This window comes from Cynocephalus volans, chromosome 6 (genome assembly GCF_027409185.1).
Source record: "Cynocephalus volans isolate mCynVol1 chromosome 6, mCynVol1.pri, whole genome shotgun sequence".
Taxonomy (NCBI): domain Eukaryota; kingdom Metazoa; phylum Chordata; class Mammalia; order Dermoptera; family Cynocephalidae; genus Cynocephalus; species Cynocephalus volans.
Genome location: NC_084465.1, coordinates 1,616,937 through 1,639,726, shown reverse-complemented (window position 1 = coordinate 1,639,726; position 22,790 = coordinate 1,616,937). Strand labels below are relative to the sequence as shown.

At 52.3% G+C, this 22,790-nt stretch overlaps 1 protein-coding gene across 3 annotated transcripts in view; it reads right to left on the bottom strand.

The window, feature by feature from the left end:
- PTPRN2 (protein tyrosine phosphatase receptor type N2) overlaps positions 1-22,790 on the bottom strand; it is a 906,619-nt gene that overhangs the window by 89,572 nt on the left and 794,257 nt on the right. For all 3 annotated transcript variants that reach the window (XM_063099753.1, XM_063099755.1, XM_063099754.1), the window contains one exon: positions 8,012-8,206. In XM_063099753.1, the coding sequence (XP_062955823.1) occupies positions 8,012-8,206 (195 nt within the window). The remainder of the gene's footprint in view (positions 1-8,011; positions 8,207-22,790) is intronic.

The following is a 22,790-nucleotide window of genomic DNA, read 5'->3' as shown; positions in this document are numbered from 1 at the left end:
GGAAACAGCCCTGCCGATGCCTGGACCTCAGACTTCTGTCCTCCAGAACCATGAGAAATACACTTTAGTTGTTTAAGCCACTCGGTCTGCGGACTTCATTGTTGCAGCCGAGCACACTAGTGCAGGCCCCTTGGGTCCAAACACCCCACAATGGCCAGTGTGCCCAAGCCTTCTAGGGCCACTCCTGTAGACATCACCTGGCAAGTTATTCTGTAAATGGAAGCACCACGCTGCCCTGACCTGCAACACTAGTGTACAGTCCCACATACAGGAAGCACAGTCCACACCTGCAAACCACAGCCTCATTCTGACGTCACCCTTCAGAGGATTTTTTGTCTTCCTAAAACTTTACCGTAATTAATTGATATCGCTGCCCCTCTTGGACACAAGCATGGCTGTCACATGTGGACTAATAGGTGGGCAGAGGCAGGAGCAAGTCAGTTTCATGGCCACATTGGGGCTGTGTAACTGTGCAGAACTTTTACTCAACAGGTCCCAGAAGCTGGTGGCCCTGCTGCTGTGAGGGGTACTTCTGAGACCATTCCTGGAAGGAATGAAGAAAGCCTCTCAAATGTATGAAAAGATGCTCAACCTCATGCATGATGGGAGAAATGTAAATTAAAACCACGTTGAAATAGCAACTTAAAACTTGCCAGTGGCAAGGCTGGAAGGCTGGCACATCCCAAGGCTGGGGAGGGCCTGGGGACACAGGCAACATTTCTTCATAGTTGGTAGGACCTCAACTGGTCAGACATTCTGGCAAGAAATGTGGCAATATCTCTCAAAATAAATGACAGGCATCCTGGATGACCCAGGACCTTGCTTCTGGACACACGGACCACACGTATTCTCGCATAGTCTATGTTGTCTGGAGTGGCAAAAGTTTGAAAATTGCCTAAGTTGCCCCTATTTGAAACAATAAATAAATTACTGTACATCTAATAACGGACTAACACATAACGGTTAAGAAGGTCGAGGCAGAGTCCTGTACATGCACATGGAACCACCTCCCTGTCGGTGCTGCATGAGAAGAGGCTGCAGGAAACAGCAGGAAGGTGCCCGGGGAGGGACTGGGACCAGGAGCCACAGCTGGTGGGAGCATCTGCCCCCGCTGCCCACCTCCTGCCACACATGGGTTGCTATGAAGACATTTTCATTAAGCCAGACACAGATACAACGCTGTCCTCACGTCTGGGTTGTGGGCACTGGTTTTCCTGCCTTTACTTAGTACAATACGACAATTAAAGCAAAGTATAAATTTAGGTCACCGCGAAATTGCTTTTAAGAAGGTGCAGGATCTGAGGACTGGAAGTTGCTCTGGGTTTGAAGATTGCTATATGAAGGCCCTTCTTTTAGGGATGAAGAGGGGGGTGCCCAGCTCCACAAACCCCAAGAGCAAGGGTTCTTGCTGATTGTGTGTAAACACCAGCTGTGTGCCAGGCACACAGTGGGCACTGCACACACAGCACCTTGTCTAATTACCCTGCCTCCTGGCTCCTGGCCCATGTTCCTCCCACACACGAGGCCCATGAGCAGGCGAGGCAAAGAGCTGCTGGTATCCACCTTGCGTGGGTCTCAACGGTGTCCACAACCAATCACAGAAGCATCCACCGGCGATGACAGCACAGAAGCCATGTGGACCCAGGACGCTCTAGAAAACCCACTCCAGCAAGTCAGGACTCAGGATGGATACTCCGGGTGTAGGCCAGGCCCACTGGTCATGGCAGCTGTTGGGAGGTCAAGCCAATTCAGCCTGAACTGGACTCCAGTTGACATCTGTGTTGCTCTTCAATGGGCTTCCCAAGCCTACAGCAGTGACATTAGGAAATCCTGAGGTCTTCAGAGTTAGCGATTCCCATGCCTGGACATTCCCCTTGTCCTAACGGAGTCATCTCATGCCGGCTTCCCCACCTTGCTCCTCTGGTGACTTAATGCAGTCTCAGGAGGTCTGACCCGATAGCCCGTTGCATGTGGCACAAGGAGGCTTCACGCTCTGCCCATCAGAGAAAGATGTCCCCAAGGGACTTACAAAAAGGGTGGCTCCATCCCCCTCCATGCTGGGAGAGAAGGGGGTGAGAGGCACTTCACTCCCATGGAAGCTCATTGTCCAAATATCAGGCAGTGTCCAAACAGCGAGAAACAGCGCCCGCACAGAAGTACGCTGCCCAAAGGCGAGCCTGGGAGACGCCAGGTCAGCAGCACTCCGTCTGTTCCTGCGAGTGCACGTGCCACAGAAACGGGAGCAGCCATGTGTCCCCGGCTGAGTTTAACTCAGTGGGTCTCACTAACCACCCAAGTCAGTGAGTGAGGCAGACAGGAAGGAAGCCTGCTGTGGAGTTAAATTCTTGGTGGCCCAGATACCATGATCCCGGGACAGTGACCATCTGCACCCACCACCCACGAGTGGACAACGGTATGGGAACCTTCCAGAAATATAAGGTGCTCATTGTACAGGTGCAAACACCGAGGCCTGGGGAAGCGCGTGCCCAAGGCCATGCTGCTGGCGGTGCTGGTGAGCCCAGGCCATCCAGTGCCACCTCTTCCTGCCCACATGTTTTCAAGCTTTCCCATGAGGCGTTAACTACGCTGCTGCTGAGAGTGCACAGGCCGGGAGCCGTGTGCCCGGCAGGTGAGGGAGGGAATGACGGAAGAGCTAGACACAGCCCCATGTGCACAAGCCAGCAAGACAGGCCCGGTGGTCAGAGCACCGTGTTGCCAACACCAAGGTCAAGGGTTCGGGTCCTGGAACTGGCCGGACGCCAAAAAACCCAAAACAACAAGAATTAATTTCACCTGTTTCTTTAAAAAACCCATCCAGGCTCCTAAGTGGGAGTCCAGCAAACGAGCAGGAGGAGGCTCACGGAGGCCCCGCGGCCACAGCTCAGGCCGTGCAGGGGTGCGAGGGCCCTGGGCGTGTGCGGCATCCTTCCGTCTCAGTTAGGACACACATCATGTGTCACGTGGCATGGCCTTTAGCAAACCCTGTTGGCAACTCCAAGTGGAAAGGGCAGTGCGGGCCCCTCAGGCTGGTCACCAGACCCCGTTACTTGCTTCAGTGGGTTCATCAATTGTCTTCTGTGGTGACGGGAAACCTCGATCCCTTTTTGCCACACGGTAACTTTTCGGTTTTCACATATTTATGTCACTGCTCTCAGTTTTATTGTCTTCATCTGCAAAATAGGCCCAGCAATGGCTGCTACGTCGAGGGTTCTTAGGACAGGGGCTGTCACACAAACACTTGGTGACGCTCGTCCTCATAGTTGGTAATTCCAAGGATAAAGGGAACGCGAGGATCACACCACATTGTCACTTTCAATGTGGATGACGGTGCACTTTTGAAAGTACTTATCAGCCCCACTTTCCTGAGTTAAGTTCTATGTTCTTTAAGTCTGAAGGAGCAAGTATTAAACCACTCATTTCTTAGCTCCCACTCCCCAGCGAGCGTTCTCGAGCTAGTGACAGCACCTTCCAAGAGTTTCCTCGTGACTCCTCTGCACGGGCGCTCGCCTGTCTACACAGCCGTTTGTGCGCAGTTCCCCCTCTAGCCACGGTTCACGGCTGACTCACGCATCATTAGTGACTGAGGACGGGAACACTGATCTAGACGTCTTCGTACAGAGACAGTCACGTGGAAACGTCACCCTTCTGCAAGCAAGAGCCATACAGAAATAGATCTTTAAAAAAAGTAAATTCAAAGTTGATTCTTTACCTTACAAAAGGAGGTGACAGAACTTCTTCAGAAGCCACGTCCCCTCACATATTTAAAATGCAGTAACTTTTATAATAGTTCTATGAAGTCGCTTTAACGACATCGCTTGTTTTTCAGAGTTCTGAACTTAGCTCCGAGCAGACGCTGACAGCTTGTCTTGCAAACGCTTCTTCAGGAGTGTGCAAGGTGTGCTGATGAGAGCGTTTCCTCCTCTCCCTCCCAGCTAGTCCACGAGCCATGGACACCTGCTGACTCACCCCCTCCAGGACAGTGGGGGGTGCAGTCCCAGCCTCCTGGCACCCCCTTCTGGCTCGCACCTTCCTCTGTGCTGGGGTTGCTTGTCTTCCAGGGACAGGTGACATTCTGGGGCAGTTGTTCCCTGTGAGTAAGGCCCTTTTTTCTTTAGTTCCATCAAAAGAAAATAGGAATTCTTAAAAGGCACCCTAAGAAAATGAAGGCAAAACAAAACAAAAACCAAAATCAAAGTCCAAAAACAGAGTGGCAGAGCTCATAGAGTGTGGCCCACATCACGGAGGCAAAGGCTCTGTCCAGCTCTGCTCTTTGCCACGATCCTTTTTCTTTCGGGCTTGATGATCACAGATGCAGGCACGTGCCGCCAGCGAGGCCTTCGCACGAGCAGCTCTGGCTGCTCACCTGTCTCTGCCCCACGGAACCCTAGTGGGAGCTGCCGTCACCACGCTCGGGACACAGAGCCAGTGAACAGCAAGGCTCCTCAGCTTCGACAGCAAGTGTGTGGGACCTGGAATCTGTGTCCCACCTCTCACCTGGCCACTCGGTGCACCCTGCCTGGGAGACAGGCCCACCTGCCCTCCCACGTGACTCTTGAACCAGCCGTCCCTCTGAGGTCCCTGAGACGGGCTCATCCCCGCCCATTTCTCTTGCTCCACCCGCCGGGACACCGAACCCGTGGCAGTGAAGTCCCTCTCTGCAGTCATGTGACTCTTGGCCTGTTCCCCGTGATGACCACCTGTAACAGGTGTCCGGTCCCATCAGTGGCTGCACAGCCCGGCGGATCTCGTCACCGCAGCTTTCCGTCCCCAGAGAGACCTCCCTTCTCTTCCCCGAGTCTCCTTCATGAGGAATGAAGTCAGCTCACCCCTCCAGAGGGCGTGTTTCTTTCCAGATTCTACCACCACGAGTGTCTAACATGTAGTCACAGCCCTTTGCACATGAAGTAACAATATGAACACAGTGGGCAGAGGGCCCGTGAGAGGCCGGGGCTGGTTCCTGGAGCCTGAGGGCTCCCTGCATGGGCCGCAGCCCCGGCCAGCCCTGCCCGATGGTGCCCCAGTGTCACGGGGAAATCCTCAGCATTTCACTTCCTGTGCCATTTATGCCTTCCAAATTGCTTTGTGTTCTGTGCTACAGAACACGTTCCAGTCTGCACCCTGACGAGTGCTTCCCAGGGGACTTGGCCAGTGTCTTTCCGACTTTGTGGGGTATTCTTGCTTCTACTCTGGTGTTCAAGTACAGCCAGCTTTTGCTATTTATTTCATCTTATCTTTATCTTAAAATGTCACACTTTGCCCTACGCTCCCTGGGAGCAGCTGAATATCTGGTTCTTTGGATTCACCTGGACTTTGCATAATCTATCTGATGGTCCATGAATCCTCACTATGTAGTTCAGTGAGATCACCATGTTACCTGTCGGATAAACATGAGCATTTCCTTATGAAGGGGTCAGGGTGACTGATCACCACAGAATTATCTTCCTTGTAGCTTTAATGAGTTGGGAAGTCAGTTATTCGGGCATGTTCCAGAGCACTGACACACGCAGGTTGTCTTCAGCCTGTGCTGGGGTGGGAGAGAGCTATCCACGAGCCAGTTACCATGAGCAAGACTCTGCTCTAATCAACGTGTGTCCCTGTGGTCTTACTCGTGAGAATGGGCCTGTGGCTTCAAGCCTAAAAGATGAGCCACTTTCTGTGCATTTAGCAGGTGGGAGCTTTAGTAAAAATGCTAACTGGGGCTCATGTACACCACGTCTCCAAGCCCCTCAGCTCCTACACCAGGGAGATGCCTGGGATGAGACACATGTTGCTGAGAGGGCACTTGAACCCATCAGTAAAGTTAGGTCGATGGAAGGAAAATCAGAAGCACCGAGAGAAGAGAAGACCCTCCGAGGTCCAGGTGCGACCCACGGCTACTTGTCCGCATGGACTCCGTGCAGTCCCCGCCTCTCCCCATATCTACATACCACTAGTTGCCAGTAGCAACTGCCTGCTTTCTCTGAGTCAGGGAAATATACATGGTAACATTCAATCTTAAACAAAGCACTGATGAACGAGGAAGATCCAGTCTCCCTTGACTTACAGGGAGTTGGCCGAAGTCAGGTCTTAGGTTTGAATGTATTTCCAGATCTGGCGTTCCAGTTGGGTAAGGTAGTGAATGTGCATTTAGAAACATGCCGTGTTAGAGTCTTGCGGCATTAGGTGGCCTCTTCAGTGGGATACGTCATACGAGGCTTCTCACTGTCCTGGCCAGCTGCAGACGGAGTTCCTTCTAGGGGTTCAGGCATTTCTACTGAAATTTAACCATTGTGTTTGCTTTCAGATTTGCTGCTGCACATGTGAATGCCACAACACAACCTTCTGTGACAAACACAGTATTTTCCTGTTCCATCTGGACTCAAGACACCATCAAATTGTAACTGAGTGTCTTGAGACTTGAGACTGTCAGGGCACAGTGCAAGCTCTCCAGATGAGTGCCCCCTCAGCTAACTTGTCACGTAAGTGTATCTGGCTGATGTGCTTGGCCCCAATGCTGAATCTCATCATGAATGTCAACTTTTGGTCTAGGATCCTTTTCTACAAGTGACAAATGTCAAAATATTCTCTGAAGAGTCTGATCTAAAGTAACACAACTGCTATTCACCAAGAGAAGAAGTTCCATCAAAGTTAGCGACTGAGGGTGTACAGTAGGAGCTCAATACGTGTCTGCCACGTGAACAATGAGCTGTCTGCTCCTGACTATTGAAGACACTGGGATTCACTCCCCGTCCCCATCCAGTCGGCAGGAAGAGCGTCCTTGGCCGGCAGCCTGATGTCGCGAGTCGGATGGAGAGGAAGCAGACAGAGGCATGCTGTGTACTTTCAGCTCATGACCAGGAGCCTCCGGCCTCCCAACTCTTCTTTCATCTTGTTTTAAGTTATCTGGGAAGCAGGCAGCTGCGTTCCTCAGTCTCCCCAGGTCCAAGCGGGTGTAGACTTGAACGTCCACGGAGCACGACAGGTCATAGGGCACCCCAGCACCTTGGGTGCAGTTCAACTGGTGAGGCCTCGGCCTCGTCAGCAGCCTCCTGGCTTGGTCTCCAGGCTCTGCAATGAGGCTTTTTACAGAAAACATGTTTTTCCAGCATTTTGTGGCCTAATTCCACCAGTCTGTGGTGTTATTAGATAATCAGGTAAGAAAACCTTCCCCCTAAATAAATGTTTAATGACAGCAAGAAGCAGGGCCCATCCTGACACTCGGGAAATCGTTTCCCTGATCTGTCAGTGCAGCGGCGCTCCCGATGGGCACGGAACAGGGCTGTGCCCTCCTTCAGCGGGAGGCTGTGTCTCTGGTGTGAGCCTCATGTTTCGGCTTTCACAACTACTAACGGGAAGACGCCTGTGGCTTCCAGATCCAGGGACAGCCAGCAGCAAGTGCTGAGTCATGAACCTGCCTCCTGATAAACCCGGCCATGCGGGGACACTCCACATGTGCTCACCGTGACCAGGACCTCATCCCCGTGCCTCTGTGCCGCTTCCTCCAGAAGGGCTCCTGTGCAGCGCTGAGTGCCACCTGCACTTCTTCCCAGCCTCGCCGTCAATGACAGGCTGCCCATCCATGACATCCATTTACCCAAACCACACTTGGTGAGCTGGAAACGAACGGGAAGGAGACAGCTGCTGCCCATTACTCAGAGGCTAAAAAAGCGGCACACACAGTAGGCGCTGATAGATGTGCACTCCCACCGCGGAGCGCTATGCACGATCTCACACGGGGGCCAATGCGTGTGGGCTGTGCATCCCACACACAAGAGCAGGAGGACCTCAGCAGTATTCCTGCTCCCTCCACTAAGAGGATGTGCGGCTGAAAAAGCCTGCTTGGCAGCTGCTAAGCAGGGAGGCCTGTCCACCATCCCACTGCCGCTGGGTGTCAGGAGCCAGGTGCACCTGTGGGCGCTACAGGAGTCAAGCAGGGGAGTGTGCTCGTGTTTGTGGGGGAGGGAAGCACCCTGAGCCGCTTCCTTCTGCGCCCCTGGCTGGCCTTCCCTGCCCCAGCAGACACAGGCCTTACCAGGATCATGTGGCCGGTGGAGATGTCCATGTTGGACTGGACGGGCTCCTCGGACCAGGACGAGGTGCTGCTCCGTGCGGAAGGGCTGGGCATCGGGCCGTCACTGAACTGGGATGAGACGCTGTTGATGCGGGACGCATGTGGGCCCTCGGGGCGGTCTGGTGGTCGTGTGGCCATGCGCTGACGGCACAGCTCCTGGAAGACAGGGAAGTTGTCAGGGGTTTGGAGGCACAGGGGGGAAGCCCGGCAGACCAAGGGGTGCCCACAGAGCACCCACACTTTGTCATCTACCTCCTCATCCCAAGAGGCATAGTCCAGACAGATGAGAAGTCACCCTCAGGCCAACCAGCATGCCCTCAGAGGGCGTTGATGCCAGGCCGGGATGACAGCCTGGCTCGACACACCCATCAGCATGTGCTTGGGTTTGTCACAGTCATGTGGGAAGAGGAAACCAGTCTTACTCCCTGAGAGCCTGAGAGCAGGACACACACACACCAAGGGGCACTGGGTCCCACTCTGTGATCAAAATGGAACGTCCTGGAAGAACACGACAGGTGGACCAAGTTAGGCATGTCCCTCTTTCATTAGAACGTGAGCCATGTGGGAGGCAGGGCAGACTTCACATCACGCGCTGAAATACAGAAATTGGTATCACGATCAGAGTTCTTGAGAGGAAAAAAAAGAATTTTATTTTGGTGTTTCTTTCTCTTCCCAAAACAACTTCCAAATTAACAAATGCCCATGCAGGAGAGAATAAATAGAACCACATAGAAAAAGGGACGTACAGGGTGATGGAAAAAGGTAGACTGCCTTTCTGAGTAGACTACCGAAGACAGAAGTTTCTGAATTTAAAGAAATATCCCAGGATAACACCCCAATAAAGCTTCTGTGGGATCATCGCAGGGTCTTCGACCTTCCAGTCACAGCATGAGACGGGCATACCAGCGTGTGGCATGCGTGGTGGCACTCGGCCGCGGCCCACCACTGCCACGCGGCTTGCACTGCTTAGAGTCTGGGGACAGGGCGGAGATACTAGTCAGCTGCTCAGGTCACCTTCGACATTTAGCCTGGGAGCTCCCCACTACTTGTGACTGACACGTGGTTTTGGAAGCATGCTGATGGCGAGGAGGCCATGGTGGATTCCACCCTTTGGCCCAGTGGAAATATGACGGTAACCTGAGTCATCAAACAAGTGTAAGGAAAAGTGTGAAAGAGAATCTGAGCCCAGCAGAGGAGTGAACGATGTGCTCATGGGAAGGGAGGCCGTAGGAGAGCAGCAGGTTCAAGGTTCCGCCTTCCCCTTCACGTTGGTGGCGTCCAGGGGCTGGGCCACCCACTCGCCCTGACCAGCAGCAAGTGTCAAAGGCCCCGCAGTCCCCCGAGCAGTGCTGCCGATGGCAGGACGCTTCCACGCCTCGTTCTCCTCCCCACCCGGCTGCGAAGGCCCCTGCAGAGCTTCGCACGGCCACGGACGCCTGGCAGAGGACCCTTCCCCCTGCTCAGTGCTCGCTCTGGGGGCCGCGCCATCGTGTCCCAGGCTCCGTTCTCCAGGGTTCGCTCACAAGGCTGGCTGGACACGGGAGCTCTGCGTGGGGCCCCTTTCAGGGCTGGCGTCCTCACAAATCCTCAGCTCCTGGTAGAGCAACCGGCGACAGGGAGAGTTACCGTGGGCATGCGGGAGGAAACAGAGGGGGATCGGTGAACTGCGGAAAAAGGCCCATTGCGGGGACACGAGGTCTCAGAGAAGGGAACGAAGGCAGGGGCAGCCCGCGCCTGCACCTCCACGGCCTTCCTCCCACAGAGCTGCAAGCACTCGCCAGCCTGCGGTTTCCAAGCAGTGACTTTGTTTAAGAACCTCACCTGTTTTCTCAGAATCTCAAAGGCAAAGCAAAACAAAGACCACCAAAAGCAACTCACACACAGCGATCATTTAAATCAGGCGGATGACACCAGGAACCAACCCAAGTACACATCTCATCTATTTCCCATTTATGCACACGGAGTGCAACTTGCTTTGGGGGAAAGGCACACCAGGAAATATTTCTGCAGTAACTTCTACGGGCTTAATACAATTTGTCCAGAAAAATAATAAATCCAGCCCAAGCACAAAAACACCTGCAGCTTAGGCTATGAGAACTTAGAGTATGTCCTCCAAGAATGAGATACTCTGGGGAAGATTTGAAATGCTGGAGATTTATTCAATAAAAAATAATGAATCAGACTAGCTATGTTCTACCCATGAGTACTGCACTGATGGAGGAACTGCAGTGAAACTTGACTTTCTGTGTCTCTCAGTCCCACGGTGAGGAGAGGCCCCAGGGGAGGCCCAGAGTCCTGGGGTCCTTGCTTGAGGACAGACTTTGTACGTGGACTTGGGCATATCATGAAAGGGTTCTAAGCCCAGTTTTTTCTCTTTAAAAGTGGAGGTAATAATATCCTTACTGTGAAGACGAGAAGAGTTCATGTGTATAAAATGCTTAGCACGGTGCCTGCTGCAGAGACGCCCTCAAACATGGATCAGTAAAACAGCAGAAGTATTAGTGCAATAAAAATTAAAACCATTCTCTAAACCAGAATGACACTCTTGAGGGCTTGGCAGATGCAAAGATATTTCTGGAGAAATTGCAGATTTTAGAGTTGGAGCGGCCAACCAGCCATCTACGCAACAAATTTCCTCGTTTGGGGAGTGATTTGCAGGTTTAGAGACTCGGTGAAGACCACACGGGTTGGTGGTAGCTCTGGGGTGGGGCCGGCCAACTCATTACTACTTAGTGATGATTCTCCTTGTCGGTCTATATTTTGATAACAACAACAAATCTGTCCCCACTCTATACCCACCAGAGAGGAAGCCCCGACAGCTTGGCCTGGGAGGCTGGAGACCACTGGGTGGTCTCTCTGTACCTGCGTAGAGGAGGAAGCGCTGCAGGAGGGCACTACAAAAGGTTCATGGGGAGATTCTTGTTATCTTTTAATTCCATTTTCTACCAACCGTTCGAAGGGCCCTTGTGTGTTTTCACAGTGAGAAGACTCACGGCCCAGGGGTGACCCCACTCTGAACTAAGGTTCCTCTCGCTGTATGTTTTACCTGCAAATACAAGCAGGTGCATCTGGCTAAGGTGGGCGTCAGTTCTGAACCGACTGCTGTCAAGTTTCTACACAGTAGAGGACTCGGCTCGTATGTGAGAGGTGGAGAAGCCAGACTCTCTTCGCAGGAGGGGTAGGTTGGAGAGGAGGCTGAGCCCACTGGACGGGATTGCTGGGACTGACGCCCCCTCACCGCTTCTGCGAGGCCTGCCTGCCCCTGCGCCGCCGTCCGACTCCAGCTGTTGCAGCACTTGCAAAGGCGCGCGCTGCTGCCTGCCCGGAATTGCGCCATCAGGCTTCTGTGAAGCTGGCAGGGACCAGCCACCAAGGAGAGTCTCTGCTCCTCCACGAAACTCCCCCTGAAGACCGGACAACCAGGTTGTCCCTGACGCACCATGACAGATTCCTTCTAGAAACTCGGACTCAGGAGACATTTATTTCTGCAGAGGAACTTACATGAGAACTGAAAAACAGGTTTAACTTTGATTCTTTCCCTTGATTTCCAGGACATTCGTTCGTTCACTCGTAGCACCTGGGGTCAGAATGCCTGATTTCAAATCCTGGCTTCAGCACTTACCGGCTGTGGACCTCGGGCAAACTGCCTAACCTCTCGGTGCCTCAGTTTCCTCATCTGTGGAATGGGGATAATTGTGCCAACTTCACAGTTACTATGAGAATTAAGACAGTATGCTCAGAACGGGCCTTCAGACCTGTGCCTGGCTGTGACCACTATTGTCAGTATTCACTTATTCACGTCTGGTTATCAAGCACACACTAGGTGTCAGATGCTGTGTTAGATGCCAGGAATGCCGGGTGGAGTAAGGCTCACAGCGCCCTGGCTTCCCAGCGCTCACCGTCCACCTGGCGCTGGCCCTGGATGATGACGTGACGTGACGGGGACCACGTGTGCTGGGTTTTCGAGGGGAGGGTTGCCATGCAGCCAGCAGGAGGGGAGCCTTCTGAACTAGCGGTCAGGAAGGGCCATGTAGAGGTGACAGTGGGGCTCAGGTCACAAGGCTGGGTGGCCAGCTGGGGGATTTCTCCACAGAAGGAACGGCACGTGCAAGGACAGTGCGGGGAGAGGAGGCGCAGGGCGTCCAGGTGCTGAGGAGCTCCGGGTGACGGAGGCACAGGTGCGAGCGGGGGAGGAGGACAGCTCCCAGCATCTGTGCTCCCATGAGGCCACGTCCCACTCCAGCCTGGCTGTGGCCAAGTCAGCGCAGTCCCCTGGTGGACGCTTTCCTGGGACCAGCCACAGAGTCAGTTGCTTCAGACTGCATCTCAGGACATCCACACGGCGCTGTTTTGCCGCATTCTGCTTGGCTGGAAAGCCGCCTTCTGGAACCTGAGTTCCATCCTCGCACTGTCCCCAGGAGTAGGAAGAGGTGGCAGGGTCTGCTGTGCCCCCGCCCCTCCTGGCGAGTCACTTGCCCTCTCTTTTGTCTTCCTGACCGCGGACACGGGTACGGGCAGCACGCTGGTCCCCAAGGAGGCTGCCACACACATCACACCAGTGGAAATCGTGACGACGTAACAATGACAAAGTCTCGAACTGGACTCTGAATAATAGACTGGCTGAGAACTGCCCTGTGCACGCTCCTCAGACACTAAGGCAGCAAGCCCGCCTTCTGATGTTTCCCTTGATGGTAAATACCAGAAAGCCACATCTATCTACCTATCGTGACACAAACAGAGGTCACTCAAAGTTTAGCTTGAAATGCCGCAGTCTGGTGCACTTGTCGGGAATGGAGACAGGCCCGTCCCCTCCCCAGGAACGGGGCTCGGGGATTCAACCTCTGCACCTGCCATCGCGGTGTGTTCCGCGCGTACTACATGGAGTCCCTTCGTCAATGCTTGCGGCCCCCTTGCTAGGCCGCCCAGTCATGGGCTGGGGCCGCGTCTCACCGTCCACGGTTCCTGGACGCTCTCAGGAACCTCCAGATGCCGGTGGGCAGAGGGACAGGCAGAGGGTCCACCCGACGCTGCCTCTCGGCTCATCGAGAAATCTCTGAGGGTCATCACCATGTGGTCTTGTTAATTTGTCCTTTAGGTTGATTGTAGTTTGTAAATTAATAGATATTCTGCATCCCACCCATTCTCTGTACAACACCTTAAACGTTTTAAAATTATCTAAGGAAAAGTGAACTTCTACCAGAACGGAGAAACAGATGTAGAATGTTCTTGACTTTGTAATGGTCTAGCTACAATCAAGGAGACTAATTTAATGGTTCTGAAATCCCATCTAGGTTTATGGTTCTGGGGCAACATGTCCAACCTGCTTTATGCAGATCCACGTCTAAACGATCCGCCCTCCCCTGAGCTTACGGGAGATGCTGCTGCGTGTACGTTTCCCTCCCGGGTCTAGAAAACTCAGCTCTGTGCAGCGCTATGTTCTTTATCTAGCAATATTGTCTACACCTGGAGAGGCATGCCTACCCAGAGTGATAAACACAGGAGCCACCCTACTGACCCCTGGAGCGGTGATGGAGCAGAGGGCGTGGGCATAAACACTGATGGAAGGGGGATTTGACGTTTACAGCACCAGCTGCTGTCACAGTCCTCTGCTGTGAGGCACGTCACCACCGAACTTCTGTGGAGGCCTGCAGAGCACAGGACAGGAGACACGTGCCAGCCAGAGACCTGACTGCCGTTGTAATGTGAACACTCTGTAAGTAATATTCTAGGTGAGTTTAAAATGCAGAGCTGTGATCTGGAGAGCACTTTACTTGAGCAAAAGACAATGGACAACGCTAAGTAAACTATGTAAGCATGCTCTGAAGGAAACTGGTGACCAGCCCGATTATGACTTGAAACTTCCCCAATCTATAATCCTGGCAGCAAGAGAAAGAGCGTAATTAACACCCGGGACAAAAGTCCACTGGTTAAGATTACAAATACCCTGAAATGAAGATTGTAGGACACACAGATCTATCAAAGATATGAACTAACAAAGGCGCAAACTCAGTAAAACCATGATATTCATCAGCTTTCCAATTGCAGGGCCCCTCAGCAGGGCCCCACAGGACGTCTTCTGCACAGGCTTTCTTACAAGCACAGGAGAATTTTTGGCAAATAGGTCTTCACTTGGCTGGACACAAGGTCCAGTACCTTCCAGCCACTTTACTTAAAAAAAAAAAATCTTACAAGATATTTAAGACCCAGACTAAATCTAATAATAATAATAAAAAGATTCTGTTTGTGATCTGGGACACTACTTTAATAAAATAATGATCCAGAGCATTTAGCTCGATGACCTTGAGTTTATAAAGACAATTACGATCTTTGCAGCAATTCATATGACTCAATAATCAACAGGTAATTAATTAAAAAGGAAGAAGAAAGGCAGATTTGACCAAACGAATCTTCAGATCGTAGATGCAAACGTGGAGCCAACAGCACCAGAGTTCCCTTCAGACCGAGCACCAGGCTCGGTGGGAACGGGGCTCGCCATGCATCCCCATGAGGGCTGGTGTGAGCCTGGCCCAACCCTCAGGACCTCCCACCTGGGGTTTGACCAAATTTGTTTTCTTTTCTCATCCCAATTCCTACTCTTTAGCTGCAAAGAAAAAGCCAATGTATACGTGAACTAAAAAAAAAAAAATGTCCAGGTATCTGAAAAGCAGCCACGTTGCTCAGCGTTTCGGGACGTCCATCTCTGGAGACCAGCTTCCTGCCTCCCTGCAGAGTCTGCCCATCTTCTCTCCACCTGCTCTGTAGCTTTTTAGCTGTCTAGCCCCTCTTAGGTGTTGAGAAAACTGTTGAGGAAAACGGATGCAGACCATTTCGAGTTCTTACTGAGAGAGATACGTACACAGTAGTGGCACGAGGACCTTGTTTGTAGGAGGTCTCCACAAAAGCAGCCATCAATGATTATACTGTGATTATTCCTGAGGAGCAAGTATTCCAGAGCCATCAGTGTTTTAGGAAAAAAAATCCCATAGCAGAAAGTGAAATCCAACGCTGACAGAGAAAACAGGCTGCGGACAGATCCAAGATGTGCACAATGCAGGGTGGAGTGTGGGGGTTGAGGGCAGAGGCTCCAGGGCCAGTGCGTCCAATCCTGGATCCCGGCTCTGCCACTCACAGCTGTGGGGCACTGCACAAGTCATCTGCACCTCTGGGCCTCAGTTTTGTGGTCTGTAAAATGGGGTAATAATAGAACTACTGCATAATGTTGTTGGGAGGATTGAAGCACAGTGCTCGGTCCACGTTAAACATTCAATCAATGTTCATGTTTATCCACGTTAGAGGGTCAGCGCTCCCTTGCAAGCTTCCTCCTTTACAGACAGGCACAGAGGACGCTACACATTTGACTGGAGGAGTTGGGACAGCTGGCAGATCCTTGTTCCAGGGCAAGACACCGCTGAATGATGGCCCCTGGGGCCATGTCAAACCCAGTGTGACCACCACCCACTTTACCAAGGAGATGAGCTCCTCACCCTTCCTGGGTGACAGCAGCAGAGTTTTTGTTTTGAAGAATGGCATTTTCCACAATCCCCCTAAATTTAAATGCTCCATCACAAAATAAACACGTGAAGCTTGTGCCACACTATTTAAAAATGTGCAAACGGTACAATGTCAAGAAAGGCGAGAGGCAGTGTCTGCACCCAGGCGCAAAAACTCCAAGAAACAGTGAGAAAGAGGTCTTCGTGCATCTTGGTGCTCCTCCAACACGGCCAGAGCCAACCGGAACAGAGTGTGAGCCAGCCCGGGGCATGCCAGCCCCCACCACCGACACCTGCGCACATGCCCTGCCTCACGCAGACCCCTGACCATGGCAGGTCTGCCCTTCACAGCAGCAGCTCACCCGGGGCCTACAAGGATTTGCTCACACCTGGAAAGCTTTGCACTTTCAGAGCAAATCCTTAGGGTATAAGGATACAGACCAAGAGAACAATCACACACCAAGTTTCACACCACGGTCATCACCTTCTCTAAAGCCACTTGCTTCTCCGTGACAGACTGAGTCAAGGCCCTGGAATATTTCTACAGAATCCTCAAAGTATTTTATAATTCTGTATACACAACTTGCAAAATAAGCTGAATATGATTCTGGGGGCAGAAATTCATCCACACACACAATAATGCAAATGTTTCATTTCTCAACTCTGCATCTGATGGACGAAATCATCCCATCCCACAGGGTGGGAATCATTCTGCAAGAAAAGACCTGTCATTCTCGAATTCTGCCAAAAGAAAGGCCAACACTACAAAGGCTGAAGAAAAACCTCTTTGCACCTTTCCAGGAACGACTGGAAGGCAGCAGCACAGGCCTGAGTGTGCACACAAAGGGTGCCTGGAGTTTCTAGGGTTATCTGGAGGGCATGGTTAGGAGTAACGGGGCAAAACTGAAGAATGAATGCAAAAGCCATGGAGGAAAAAGATGGATTCACTAGGATACGTGGGGAGGATAAAGGCCGATTACTTTCCAGACCGGATGAAGACTAGAGAACATGCTGAGAAGGAGCCGACCCTCTCTGGGGAGGGACCCGGTCTTCAGCTCGGGGCAACGCGCAATGCGGCACAGAGCAGAGCAGCGGCGCCAGGCGCACGGGCTGCTGGAACGTGAGGTGGGTGACAGGGAGTCCGCGTGCCATTGGTGCGGCATGGTGGCCCAGCGCGTGCGGTAACGGGACAGCCTTCGTCACGGAGGCCAAAGTTAAAAAGTAAACATAAGTACAGAAAAAACTTGAAAAGGCATTTCCTGAATTATTAATAGAGGGGTGTGGGATTACAGGTGGTTTTTATTTTATTTTCTATTTTGCTTACTGGCATTTTCTAAATTGAGCATGTATTACTTTGGTAATAAGAAAAACCAATACAAGGTATGTTTACTATACGTACAGTTCTACATTCACTATGATTAAAATTAAGCGACATGTTTAGAAAGTATGTATGGGGGAAGCACAGGAGGAAACATTCTGGATCGTTAAAAGTGGTTATGTTTCATAATGAAAAAAAAGCAAACAAAGAAAAGAAGATTTCTTGTATAACCACCTTTCCTCATTCATACACTGTCTTATTTAAACAGCTTTGGTTTCATCATGGAACTGAATATGACTCAGAAGGAACTGCCTCACATTCCGGGCCAGCGAGGCTGGCTGTGAACACGAAACTCAGCTAACGACCTGGTTGACGAAGACTGCCTTACACAGATATTCCCACCACGAATAGCATGTCGGATTGGTGCTGCTGGTGGAAAGAAAAGTGACAGCTGAGCTCTGCACAGCCGAGAGGGCCCTGCACCAGTGCTCTGGAGCCGTGGGGACCCCTGCACACGACATCTGGGGGTGCAGGGCCACGCCCACTTCTGGAGAAGAAACAGCCCATAGTGGCCTCTGAACAGGGGACAGAGGAACCTCTCTCTTCCTCCCATGGAGGTCAGAGCCACAGCAGATTTTCTGGATGACCCTATCCCTAATCTAAGCCCGGGCAGCGTTGTTCTCCGTGGTGGTGAAGTTCTTGGTCCACTGCCTGTCTCAATTTAAAGGGCTTGAACCACGTGGCCACCACTTCTCTGGTGACACCATTTTGCTGCCTCCAGTGGGCTTCTCCTTGATGCTGTGATAACTTTGACAGTTAGACTAAGGGACAGCACACACACACACACGCACACATGCACATACGTGCACATGTGTTCTTCTAGAGTGACTCTGAGGCCAGAGTCACAGGCATCCTGCAGGGTGCGGGCTTGGAACGACCTCAGCTGGAGAGCTGGCTCTGCTGTCCCCACGCCAACGCATGGGGAGTGACCTCGACACTGCAAAGCTTTGCTCCTCCAGCAGAACACGCAGCTGCATCATTTTAAGTGTCAGCTTCCGTGACATTAGTAACCCAACCAAAACAGCTCCGTGATAAACAGTTCACCAAGCAATACTGAGTAATTTCTTCCCATCTCACAACATGTTTTCCCAAAATAAAACTTAACAATATAGACACCTTTTCACTAATGTAAGTGGAAAATAATTTTTAACACTCTTCTCAACCTAGAACTGTCTTGGGACAGTCTGAAGTTGGTAAGAAAGGACGGCCTCTGTCGTCCCTCGGTTTCCGCGCACAGCAGCAGCAGCCGCCCTCTCTCTAATCTCCTGCACACACCTCACAACTGGGCACTAAAGCACGTCCAGTCTTGTACTGGTTTCTAGCTACTTTCACGCTCAGTACATCTGGTTTCCCAAACTTGAGAGCAGCAGTCGTTTTCGTCTGAAACGTTTGAGAAGGACTTGTTCACTGACATGCACAGCAGCATCCGGGTGGCAGCATGAGGCCACCGAGGGGGCACGCCCGAGGAGCTGGACCCCAGCTTTAGCTTCCACGTTTAATAAAGTGAGGGCTGCGTTCGAGTCTCTTGAAGCCTCTGGTAGACAGCTGGGGGTGTGGTCATTCCACATAGTTTTAAAGTACAGAAGATATGAACAGTCTCATACATTCGCAGTCAGTATGCTGCCTAAAGGTGAGGAGCCCAAAGCAAACTAAGATATAGCACGCGCACCCGCAGCCACAAGCCATTGAAACGCCTCACACTGATCCTACCGCGTCCCTGTGCTTACACACCACCTCTGAGACCAGAGACACTTTCCTCTCTTGTTCTGTTCCTGATAAACGTCAGATAGAAACCGGGAAAGTGTTGCGTAAATGAAGACACGGGAGGGAAGCACACAGCTTAGCAAGTATCTTCCTCCCTGTACAGCCCGTATTTCCACGAGTTTCTGCAATAATCTTCAGTGCTTCAACTGCAGTCAAATCCTAGAGAGCACGTCTGACCTGCGGCACCTGTGACAATTCCAGTGTTACAGGTGGCCTCGGTCCCCACAGCAGACCCTCGAGCCAGGCTGCCGTTGGTAGGACAAAGATGACAACAGACAGAAATCTCAGAGTTCCCAGCTCCTCCAGCTGGCGACTCAGCATGCAGTTGCATTCTAAGGTTCCTGAAAAAGTCAGGGGTGCCTTCAAAATCCACGCATCAATATGACCTCTGCGAGCAGAGCCACTCTCGAGGGGCCCCACAGACCTCCCCTGGCTTTTCAGTTTAATGTTCAGACGACTTAAAGTAGCCATGTCAGTAAGAAATAAATCACCCACCTCCTTGGAGCAGCCTGGCCTGATGTGGAGTAAGCTGTTTCCTGCTAGAACCTTTTGCCACCTTCCCAAACTTTCTTTCTGCTCAAAAGGCAATGGCTTTTCATCATCTGTCACCACTGTCATCGTCAACATCTAAAACATGCAGTATTTGTCGAGTGCCTGCTCCATGCTGGGCCCCGTTCTGGGCACTGGAAATCATGTGGGGGGTTTCCAGAGAATTCTAAGTGGCTTCCCCCAGATCAGCTCTTCTCATGTCAATATCTTAGCTCATATTATCGATTAGTCTTTATCGAGCACCGAAAGGTCCCCTGCTCGGTGCTGCAGGTTTACTATACAGATCTGGCACTTCAGGGAACCAAGGCGGTCCTCACATACTCAGGCTAACGCAACAGGGAAGGTAGAAGGGTGACTCAAACGCAGGCCTGCCTCAGTCCAACCCCCACGCACAAGGGGCCCCAGCAGGAATAACAAGGAAACACAACTCCAGGCACGAGGGCGTGAACTGACAGAGCGCGGGCCTGGGCAAAGAGGCGCTGGTGTCTGCAGCGGGCACTGGTCACCCTGGGCTGGGAGGGAAGCTCGTGGAGGGTGAGGGTCTCAGCAGGGCCTGACAGATGGGAATGGCCCGGGTGTACAGCGAGGAGGGGAGGGGCTTCCAAAGTGAGGGGAGCCGTCCGAACAAAGGCTGGAAGCAGAAAAAGCACAGGATACCTCAGGGGCTGGAGGGAGCCGGCCCAGGGACACAAAAGGTATTCACTGAATCTTTCCATTCTGTGGCCGCTGCTTAATTAAGCCAAAGGGCAGGGCCGAGAGGCGTGGGGGCGGGGGCAGTCACTGAAGCAGCTGCCTCGACATTTTCAGAAACCACACATCATTCTGGGGCCCAATTATTCCACCTAAAACTGATTTGAATGACTATGTAGCTGACGAGGCCTGAGAGCACATTGGGAGCTTCGTGCCACAGCCCTGCAGACTGGGGTCTGGGGGCTTGGCCACCTCCAAGCTGGTGACCGTGGGCAAGTCCCTTCTAATCTCTGAGTCTCAGTTTCTCAGCGGTGACAATAGGGCTCTGAGCACCAGGGCCTGCGAGCGTTTCTGAAAGTCTGCCACCTGCCACAGAAAGGAAGCAGGCACTGCAGTGCCAGGGAAGGAGACACTCGACGGCCCTTGAGGAAAACCAGGGATGGGGCTCTTGCATGCAAGAGAGGGGAGCTGTGGAAAGTGACTTCGGGGGAGGGTGGGTGCTGCGAAGAGGGTCCGGCCACTTGGGGACCTGGGGACAAAGGCCTTCTGTCCACACGGGGTCTTGGCTCTGCTTTGCTGTCTCTCCTGGAGTTGATCTGAAATCTACAGACTCTAGATAGGCCTAAAACCTCTATCTAGAAGGAGCGGACGACTGGGACAGGAACAGCCTGAGCAGAACCCAGACGCGCATCACGCGACCTTCATCACGTGTTCAAGGTCAGGGAGGAAACACTTCAGGAGCAATCAGCAAATACATCCGAGAGTTTTTTCCAGACACCCCCCATTTCAGTTTCGGATTTTGGGGCCACTTGACTATTTCTACTCTCCTTGACTCTGGTAGAGGGTGACAAGGACAGGAGGGTGGGGGCAGAAGGGAACAGGTAACCGGGGGTGACTTCCACGCCATTAATTATTTTGTTCTACCAACAGATCTGACTTGTATCTCCTCCCACTCAGGAACATCTTGATTTCTGGCTGAAGTGCACGTTTTACGGGTCCACGAAAGGTGTCGTTCCAGGAATATCTCTTATTGTTTACTCTTCTCCGTCACTGTCTTTATTAAAAAAGGGGGGTAGTGATGACATGCTCACCTGCAGAGCAAATCAAACTTTTTACTTTAATCAGAGGATTTAAATCCAGTTACACGCCGATGCTAACGTTATCTTGTGTATATTAACAATCCCAGTATTTATTGCTTACGAACTCTTTTTAACTGATTTGCTGTTAAATATCATAAAGTCAGGCCAAGTTTCAACCCGTATTTCATCTACATATTCCTCAAACACCACACAGACTTATGCGTTTTATAACAGTTGGCTTTGCTTGCTAATGTAACCATTAGTGAACGTTTCCTTTTCTGTTCTCCAAATAATCGCACACACGGACACGCACGGCCACACCCCAGCACTTGATTTAGCTGCTTGCATTATTTTACACATCACCCAGTCTTGAAGGAGCGCTTGTTTCCACCTGTCACCTTTCTAACAGGACCCTTTCGTACGAGTGTCTTGTACTTGCCAATAGAGAAGTCACCTACCAAGGTTCCATTTCAACCACCAGCAGTTCTCCCAAAGCAGAAAGCCCTGGCAGAAACTTTACATTTTGAGCAGCAAAGTCTAAGAAGAGGTAACGACACGGAGAAGAGAAACACTATTATGTAGCTTCCCCCACGTAACAGGAAAAGTCGTTACTCAGACACCCAAAGACACGACTGTGATGCTGCACGGACTTACGTCAGGCCCCGATCTAACAGATGGGGGACAAGCAGCTTCCTGGGCCCTGGGATTCCCTGTCTTCCTGCATTGAGGCCCTTCTCCGTCTGGCTCGGGCCTCCCCAGACTTCTCTCTCTGCCTCCACGTGAGCGTCAGCTCCGGGGGCTTCTCCACCCAGCCCCCGGAGCTCCCGGCACCGTGCCAGCGCTGCTGGGGTGTCTGTAGCACGCACTGACCACCGGGGCATCCTTCAAGAATGCAGACTGGTCCTGTGCTCAGGTAAAACCAAACTCTCTGCTGTCCCTCTCGTTTCAGATTTGATCATTAGAAGAAATAAGCTTTCTGGAAAAACACTTTCTGGACCAGCTCTAAGTTCAGCAATCCTGAGGTTCCACAGCTGCCTGGGGCTCTCCGAGGTGTCCACTGGTCAGGGTGACCCATGGGGCAATGTGGATGTGTCCCCACCAGTCACAGCCCTGGGACCCATGTGTGTGTGTTCTGGGGTGGGGACAGGATGGGAACCAGCATGTAGTGCAGCTCCGGCAGGGGTGGGAGGAAGACAGTGGGGCTCACAGAGCTGCGAGGTGAAGAGAACCCCAAAACCAAAGGCCTCGGCCTCGGGGAACAGCGACTGCTGCCTCCGGGCTGGTCAGGAGAGCGCAGAGCTGGAGCAGGGCCTGCCCCGGAGGCCGTCCTCAGGCGTGAGGCTCGTCTGCTGGATGCTGCTGGCCGGTCCTCTTCCTCGGTCATGTCCTGTAGTCGCTCCTCGTTTGACATTTGGAAACTACTTCCATCCCCCAGATCCTCCTTGGGGTGATGCTGTAATTGCTTTTGTCACAGCATTCTCTCCTTGCAAATGCGCGACTCCTGCACGCCTCTGACGGCCTCAGCCGTGGCGCCTCGCTCCACACCTTATGCGAGGTCTCCCCGCCTCTTACGGCAGCGCATGTTGTTAAGAGCCGGGCGTTGCTGTTTCTGACAGGCTCATGCATTTCACTGCAGACAGTGCCACTCACTGAAGAGCACATTCGCTCATGCCCGTCCAGGCGGAAGGCTCGCCTCACAGCGGACGGCCTGCACCCTGCTCCCCACGTGAGCTCCCCAGGGCAGCGACCTCCGTGCACGTCTGTGGGGTTCTGTTCTGTGGCTACTGTGC